The sequence below is a fragment of the Chlorocebus sabaeus genome, chromosome 8, assembly GCF_047675955.1.
Source record: "Chlorocebus sabaeus isolate Y175 chromosome 8, mChlSab1.0.hap1, whole genome shotgun sequence".
NCBI classification, from domain to species: domain Eukaryota; kingdom Metazoa; phylum Chordata; class Mammalia; order Primates; family Cercopithecidae; genus Chlorocebus; species Chlorocebus sabaeus.
This window is the reverse complement of record NC_132911.1, coordinates 101,053,792-101,062,010: the sequence shown is the minus strand read 5'-3', so window position 1 is coordinate 101,062,010 and position 8,219 is coordinate 101,053,792. Positions and strand designations below refer to the sequence as shown.

General features: G+C 47.1%; 1 protein-coding gene across 5 annotated transcripts in view; it reads left to right on the top strand.

Moving 5' to 3' along the window:
• The first annotated feature begins 1,429 nt into the window (after positions 1–1,429).
• Positions 1,430–8,219, top strand: part of TSPYL5 (TSPY like 5) — a 321,910-nt gene continuing 315,120 nt past the window's right edge. For 3 of the 5 annotated variants that reach the window (XM_038000254.2, XM_073018234.1, XM_073018233.1), the window contains exon 1: positions 1,430–3,746. In XM_038000254.2, the coding sequence (XP_037856182.1) occupies positions 1,538–2,791 (1,254 nt within the window). In that variant the 5' untranslated portion in view covers positions 1,430–1,537 and the 3' untranslated portion in view covers positions 2,792–3,746. Of the gene's footprint in view, positions 3,747–5,024; positions 5,907–8,219 lie in introns of those variants that run through there. The other 2 variants (XM_008001160.3, XM_008001159.3) reach the window with 2 other exon arrangements.

Genomic DNA, 8,219 nt, shown 5'->3' with positions numbered 1-8,219 from the left:
AAAAATAATTCCTCTTTAAATTGTCTCCTTAAACTTAGGGGTATATACAAATAACCCAGGATCTTGTTAAATTCAAATTCTGACTTAGTAGGTCCGGGAAAAGACCTGAGATTCTGCATCTTTAACAAGCTTTCAGGTTATATCAGGCTGCTGGTCCACAACCACACTTTGAGTAATGAGGTCCCAGGGGGTTTTTGGCTTATCTCTCCACCAGCTGGTTACAGGGCCTTTTTGTTCCCTTTGAGCCTGAAAAGACCACCTCAAAAGGTTTTTCTTTATATTTTTACATTAGCCATGCGTCCCCTCACTATTCATGCTCCTATTACCTCACTAGTAAGAACGTGGTCCAGAGCTGCCTCCGGGACTATGAGGGAGGTTGTCTGGCTGTTTCCATGCACAGTGTAAGAAGTTCCTAGGGCTTCTGCAGTGCCACGTGGAGGCTCTGCTTCTGAACCTCGATCTGCTCCCTGAATAATAATTTCACCTCTGACCACATTCTTGTCTTACTCCAATGACAGGAGCTCTAATACAGGTCTTCACTCCTGATCCTATACCTAGTGATAGGTACCTATACCTCAGTTCTGTAAACTGAGGCAGCTGGGGGACTTGGGTGATGTTCCCAGGCAGAAGAGGTGGTCAGGTGGTCCATGGAAGCCTGTCTGTTAAGGAGCAAGGCTGACTTCTTAAGAGCCAGCCCAGTAACTGACAGTGGAACAAATCTGGAAGGACTTGCCATTTCCTAATATAAAGCATAGGATACGGAGTCCCATGGGCTTGAGTTTGAATTGTGCTTCCATCCCTTACTGTGTAACCTGGGGAATGCGCCTGGGTGTCTCTGAGCTGCAGTTTTCTTATCTGGAAAATGGGAATGATACCAACACCTCCTTTGTAAATTGAGATAATGCATTTAAAGCACCTAGTAAAGTGCCTGGCACAAATGATACAAAATACTAGTTGCTATTATTTTTGTAATTTCTACTACCATCCCACTACCTAACAAATCGCTTTGACGCCCGGCATTAGAGCATCCACCTTTACGTTCTCTGGAGTTAAGGTACCAGAGCAAATCCCTCAGCAAAGGTGTTCAAAGAGACACACAGGCCCGAGCACTTTCTTCATGACAGATGTCACAAGAGATAACTGGAGGAGCTGAAGATGTTTAGTTTATTAAACAGGTGATGGGGGACAGGTGGTGATGGCTTTTAGCGTTGCCTTGTTCAGCGAGACCCTGAGGGCACGATGAGACAGCGGGGAAGAGATGAAAGGGCAGCATCCCCCGGGCGCACATCAGAGAAACTCGCTAAGACGGAAAGCGAGTCCGCGCGAGATGGGGGTGGGAGCGCCCGCGGGGGTCGTCTCCTGCGCAGCCGCAGCGGCGGCGCCAATCACGGGGCGCATCCCGTCCTCTCGCGACGGTACAGTTGTACGGTCGTGACGTCGGCGGTTGCCGTGGAGAGACCCGCTCGGTCCCGACCGTGAGCTGGCGTTAGGAGCCGCAGGGTCACAGCGTGGCTTTGAAGCCGCCTCTGCCGCCACCATGAGCGGCCGAAGTCGGGGTCGAAAGTCCTCCCGCGCGAAAAACCGGGGCAAAGGCCGCGCCAAAGCCCGAGTCCGCCCTGCTCCGGACGACGCCCCGCGCGACCCGGACCCTTCACAGTACCAGAGTCTCGGGGAAGACACCCAGGCGGCACAGGTGCAGGCTGGCGCGGGGTGGGGTGGCCTGGAAACCGCTGCGTCCGCGCAGCTCCTCCGGCTGGGGGATGAGGCCGCCTGCCGGCTCCCCCTGGACTGTGGCCTCGCGCTGCGGGCCCGAGCTGCGGGGGACCGCGGGCAGGCCGCGGCCAGGCCCGGCCCGGGAAAGGCCGCATCTCTCTCGGAGCGCCTGACCGGAGACACTGTCTTCGTGGGAACAGCGGGAACCGTGGGAAGGCCGAAAAATGCCCCCCGCGTTGGAAACCGGCGTGGCCCTGCTGGGAAGAAGGCCCCAGAAACCTGTAGCACCGCGGGGAGGGGGCCTCAGGTCATAGCTGGTGGCAGGCAGAAGAAAGGGTCGGCAGGGGAGAATACCTCGGTCTCAGCTGGGGAGGAAAAGAAGGATGAGAGGGATGCAGGGTCGGGGCCCCCAGCGACGGAAGGCAGCATGGATACGCTGGAGAACGTGCAGCTGAAGCTGGAGAACATGAACGCCCAGGCGGACAGGGCCTACCTTCGGCTCTCCAGGAAGTTTGGGCAGTTGCGACTGCAGCACTTGGAGCGCAGGAACCACCTCATCCAAAATATCCCGGGTTTCTGGGGGCAAGCATTTCAGAACCACCCCCAGCTAGCATCATTTCTGAACAGCCAAGAGAAAGAGGTACTGAGCTACTTAAACAGCTTGGAAGTGGAAGAGCTCGGCCTTGCCAGATTGGGCTACAAAATCAAGTTCTACTTCGATCGCAACCCATATTTCCAAAATAAGGTGCTCATCAAGGAATATGGCTGTGGTCCTTCTGGCCAGGTGGTGTCTCGTTCTACTCCAATCCAGTGGCTCCCAGGGCATGATCTCCAGTCCCTAAGCCAGGGAAACCCAGAAAACAACCGTAGCTTCTTTGGTTGGTTTTCAAACCACAGCTCCATTGAGTCTGACAAGATTGTGGAGATAATCAACGAAGAATTGTGGCCCAATCCCCTGCAGTTCTACCTTTTGAGTGAAGGGGCTCGTGTAGAGAAAGGAAAGGAAAAAGAAGGCAGGCAAGGTCCAGGAAAGCAGCCAGTGGAGACTACTCAGCCTGGGGTGAGCCAGTCCAACTGATCCTGCACAAGTCTCCCTGCTGCCTCCTGCTGGGCTGCTCCTGGTTGACTACATATTTGGCTCTCTGCCTTCTCTTCATGTTGGTCTCTGTGTACTATAGACCCTTTGGACTTTAGTTACAAGAATATGGCGTTTATGATCATGTTCTTTTGCCTCCCATAGCCTCTTGCTTTTCTACGTTAGTGTCACATGTTATGTGATCGCACCCGGACTGTTCATATGTTAAGCACACGTACTTTAGATGTGTGCTGCCTTTTATCTACATTGCCTGGACCTTGTTCTTGGCTCTGGCCTTTCCTACTTGTCTTTAACATGGACACTCATGAGTCATCCTCCAGGACGACCAGTGCATCCTCAAGCTCTGCTCCTTCAGGGCCGGTGACTTGCTGGGCTTCGTGTTCATGCTGGCCGTGCATGTCATCTATGCAAGCGTTTCCATTGCCACTGCAAAATGAAGCCAGTGCACATGGTATTAGTCATCACCTAGAACTTACTGTTCTGTGGGTCTGGGGTCATCAGCTAAGACGTCACCTACTTTATTTCTGGCTTTGGCCTGTGGTCCGTGAGACCCATCCTGCTTGATGTTCTGCAGAATGGCACTTAACTGCTGGGCATGCATGAAGTTAAGGGCAAGAAGCGGTATGCCATGTGTTCTGTACCATCATGTGTCTCTTCTTGCTTCTGGGCCCTTCTACTGGTGAACTTTAATCTCATCAGGATCTTCCCATGCCGTGTCACTATCAAGCCATTAAGTTTTGTCTGGGTTGCTGTCAGCCCCAGTTGGCTTCCTGGTCAACAAGGACCTCAAGAACTGCCTGTGGACTGAGGCCCCCTACCAGTGCATGAGACACACACCTACCCTCCCCAGCTTTCCAGGAACCCTACTGGCTGCCAGACTGATGGGCGGGCTGGTATGTGTGGACATGTGTTCACCGTCACTATGCTGTGGCTGCAGGTGAGGGTGAGGACTGGGCCTATATAGAATCCAGATACCGCTGTCAACTTCCCTTATTCCCTTCTAAGACATGAGCAGAGTGCTATAGTAGGGGTTCTGGGGAAGAGGTATTTCTGATTTGTGGGCCTCTGCTTGCTTGACTTCAGGTCACTCACACTTCTTTCTTCACTTGCCTGCCTTCCTCCATCCCTCATTTCCTCCCTCATTCTTCTTTCCTGCCTCCCTTTCCTGGTAGCCTCCTTTCCTCCCCTTGCACCTTCCCCTTCCTTTTTTCCTGATTCCTTTTTATTTTGTTTAAATAGTACCCCAGAGAAAACAACTGAAAAACCACAGTTTTCTACATACAGCTAGGGAGATAGCTGAGAACTTGGCACTGCGCACATATACTAGATTGAAAGAGAGTTGAGGAAACCAGAAGGCCAGGTGGATCTGCTGGCAGACCCTGAACCTGTCTCCCGGGCTTGCTCTACAGTTCTGAAGTTGAAAAACCGTTTCATGCCTAGCGTCTGCTCGAGTGATAAACCCCAAGGCAGCCATATCATAGACTAGTGTTTACTCTTGTTTTGACTTTGTTTTAATACTCCCTAAGACTCAAGTGCCTCCTGCTGTTTCCTCCTTTGTGGTAGCCTCTGGCCATCTGGACCTCAACCCCCAGCTTTCCCACTTTCAGCAGTCCTTTGCTCTCTTTGCTTCTACCTCAAATAGCCCCAGGAGTGGGTTTTAGTCTCCAATATGGAGTATCTCAAGCTTCTCCTGGGGGATGGGGATGGGGATGGGCAGAATCTGTTTTGGATCTCCAGGTTATTTCCAGTGGGTGTAAAAGCGGAGCTGGGCCTTTCCCTCTCTTATCCCTGAGGGTGGGGAAGAAGGACTGTATCTACGCCCGTTCTTCCCTACCTTCTCTTTTGTTAGGGAAATCTCATTCTAAGTTCCTCAAGAGAGACCTTGACTTAAAGTTGTAGCAAGGGTGTGCTAGGCTGGGGATTTGGAGCAAAACCGTCGAGTAGGCATGATACTGGTACGGAGTGGGCCTGGCAAATCAGACAGAAATGGCTTGAAAAGCCGCAGGGGGAGCATGCCTGTCTCTCAGTGATAGAGTATGGGAGGGACCTCCTTAGCTTGGAAAAGGAGAGTTGAAGAGGTTATGGACAAATAGGATGCCTAGTTGAGGGTGTTTCCAAGGTTTTGTCCAATCTTATCATCAGTAGATTTTATAAGCCACAGAGACAAACCAGGAACAGAATGATGTTACTTTGGTTACTTTCTTTTTTGTTCTAGGTGTGGCTTTGTACATGCAGAAGAGTGCTATATGCTGTATATTTTACCTTTAAAGTCTTTACCACTTTCCCCATTTTAGTCTAATGGGAAGACAGAGCTGTGTAAGTCTGCTTTTTTTTGTTAATTTTTTTTTTTTTTTTTTTTTGCTCTTTGTTATGGACATTTTCAGACATGCATAGAAGTGGAGAGGATGGTCCTTGGACCCCATGTGTCCATCACCTAGCTGCATCATTTATCAGTTATGGTCAACCTGGTTTCATCTGTATCTGCCTCTTTTCATCTGTATTGTTTATTGAAAATCCAAGACACTAAGCCAATGCAACCGTGACTACTTTGGGAGATTGGTAGTCTCTTTTGATGGTGATAGTGATGGGGTGCACTATCATAATCACATCAGGTCTGCTTTTTGCTTTTAATGTTAACTAACGAAGTTCCAGAGATGGGTCTTAGAAATGTGTTTTAAGAATTAACAAGAAGTCTCAAAAAGAAATGAGAGGGATGCTTCTTTTCCCTTGCATCCACAAAACAGGAGAGAGAGACTGTTCTGTTGTAAAACTCTTTCAAAAATTCTGATATGATAAGGTACTTGAGACCCTTCAGCAGAATGTCAATCTTTTTTTTCTGTGTAACATGGAAACTTGTGTGACCGTTAGCATTGTTACCAGCTTGTACTGGTCTCATAACTCTGGTTTTGGAAGAATAATTTGGAAATTGTTGCTGTGTTCTGTGAAAATAACCTCCCCAAAAATAATTAGTAACTGGTTGTTGTACTTGGTAATTTGACACCCTGTTAATAATGCAATTATTTCTGTGTTCCTAAACAGTATAAATAGTTGTAAGTTTGCATGCGTGGTGGAAAAATAAAAACCTGTATCTCTGTTATATTTCTGATTTTCAAAAAAGAATTGGAAGGTTGTTAAACAGAGGCTGGGCAGTTGAAAGGGTATATACATTGCCCTAGGTAAGTGATTCCCAAGCCGCAGACCCTTGTGTGGCTAGCTACACAAAAACACATAAAATTTTGATTTCTAGGCCTTTTTCCCAAAGATTGAGATTCTATGATTCTGAGAGGAAGCCAGGTAGCTTAGTTTTTAACATGCGTTCTAGTTGATTCAGAAGCAGTGAACTCCCATTAGAATAATCTAGATTCTGTGAATCATCTAGATTCTAGTAGGAATACAGTGCTTCTTAAATTTTAGGGTGCATCTGAATTGTGTGGGGAGTCCTGTTAAAATATATATTCCGATAGAGTAGTTTGGGATGGAACCTGAGATTCTGCATTTCTAAGGAGCTTCCAGATGATGACAGTGCTGGTGATTTGTGAACTGTACTTTGAATTGAAAGGGGGGTGACCTTGAAGACCCTTTTAAACTTGAGTAATGGTGCTCAACTTTTGTTGCACACTAGAATTGTCTGGGAAGCTTACAGAAACACTGCCAGAGCTCCACACAGAGACCAACTAAATCAGAACGGGGTAAGAGGTAGGTCTGGGTGTAGATATTTTTATAACTTCCCAGGTGATTCTAGTGTTTAGCCAGAGTTGAGAACTGCATCCTCTGATGCTGTTCGTTTCAGATCCATAACAAGGATCATTTCCCATTAATCAGGAGAAGCAGTGGCAGACAACCAAGGGGCACACTAAGCTGTCCAGCAGAAAATGGACAAAATTAGAAGTGGGTTGTTACAAGAAAATAAAATGGGCTTATATGATGAAGGGTTTTAATAAACATGCAGTGTTCAGGGCATAGTAGGTGCTCCAGTGTTGAATGAATGAATGAATTTAAAGCACCGTTTATATTCAGATGCCTCAGGGCATTTGAATTTGGTAATTTGTAAAGTGGACCACATTTGTTTCATAAGAAAATCTGTATCAGTTTTCTGGGGCTGCCATAACAAAGTACCACAGACTGAGTAGCTTAAACAACAGAAATTTATTTTCTCAGTTCTGGAGGCTAGAAATTCAAGATCAGGGTATCAGCAGGGTTGGTTTCTTCTGAGGACCTCACTCAGCTTATATATAGCTTTCTTCTCTGTCTTCACATGGTCTTCTGTGTGTGTGTGTGTGTGTGTGTGTGTGTGTCCTAGTATCTTATAAGGATACTAGTCATCTTGAACTGGGGCCCCTCTAATGACCTCATTTAACTTTACCCTTTAAAGACCCTGTCTCTAAATTCAGCTACATTATAAAGTATTGGGGATTACAATTTCAACATACGAATTTGGTGTGAGGGCAGGGGCAATTTAACCCCTAACAACATCTTAACTTGTATTCTTTTGACACATACATGCCTCACGTTATGGTAGTTAATTGTATTGAGGCATATCATGTGCCAGGCACTATTGCAGGTGTTATACAAGGATTAATATATTGAGTCTTTATGACAAGTGATAATTATCTCTTAATGAGGGGATGGGTTGAGGAAATGGAGTAAAAAGAGGTTGAATAAATTGTTCAGGATCATGCTGGTAATTAATGAGCCAGGCTTTAAATTCAGGTAGTCTGGTTCAAGAATGCACACACATAGCACTTGAGTAGGAATAATCTTCAGTTTATCAATAGTATCTTTATGTAGAATCTCCTAATTTTGCATGTTAAACAAAATTTAAACCCCTGGAGTTTTTCTGATATGTGGAATGCAGAAGGGATGGAGAGCAGCCTCTCTAGGCCTGATCTTCCTCTCAGGATTCACTCAGTCTGCTTTGATTATGAATTGGGAGGGGCTGTCTGCCCATTATGAATTGGGAGGGGCTGTCTGCCCAGTTCAATTCCGTTTACGCACTTGCTTCCCTGTGGGTGCAGAGCCTCTGTTGTCCAGGCCCTCTTTCAAACACCTCTCTTCAGTTCCTTGGACAACGCATTCAATCTGGGATTTACTACTTCTCCATCAGCTCATTCATTCATTGCCTCTTATATGAACCAATCCTTGGTGTAGACATTGGAAATATAGCTGTGGACAAATACAACTTTGAATTTTTCTTCCCCCACCTGCACCCCACCCCGCCACCCACCCACCATAGGTTTCAATCTCTTCTTAGCTTTCACCTTTTCACCGTCAAGAGATTGATAGTCAATCTCCTTTTTTCCATTTTCCTGCATGGGGCTGGTGAATGCTTTAGGTCCATGTGGGTTGAAGAGGGGGCTAAAGGAAGCTTCCCTCACCTTTGGCCTTTAGGTAAGACTTCACAAGGGACTCA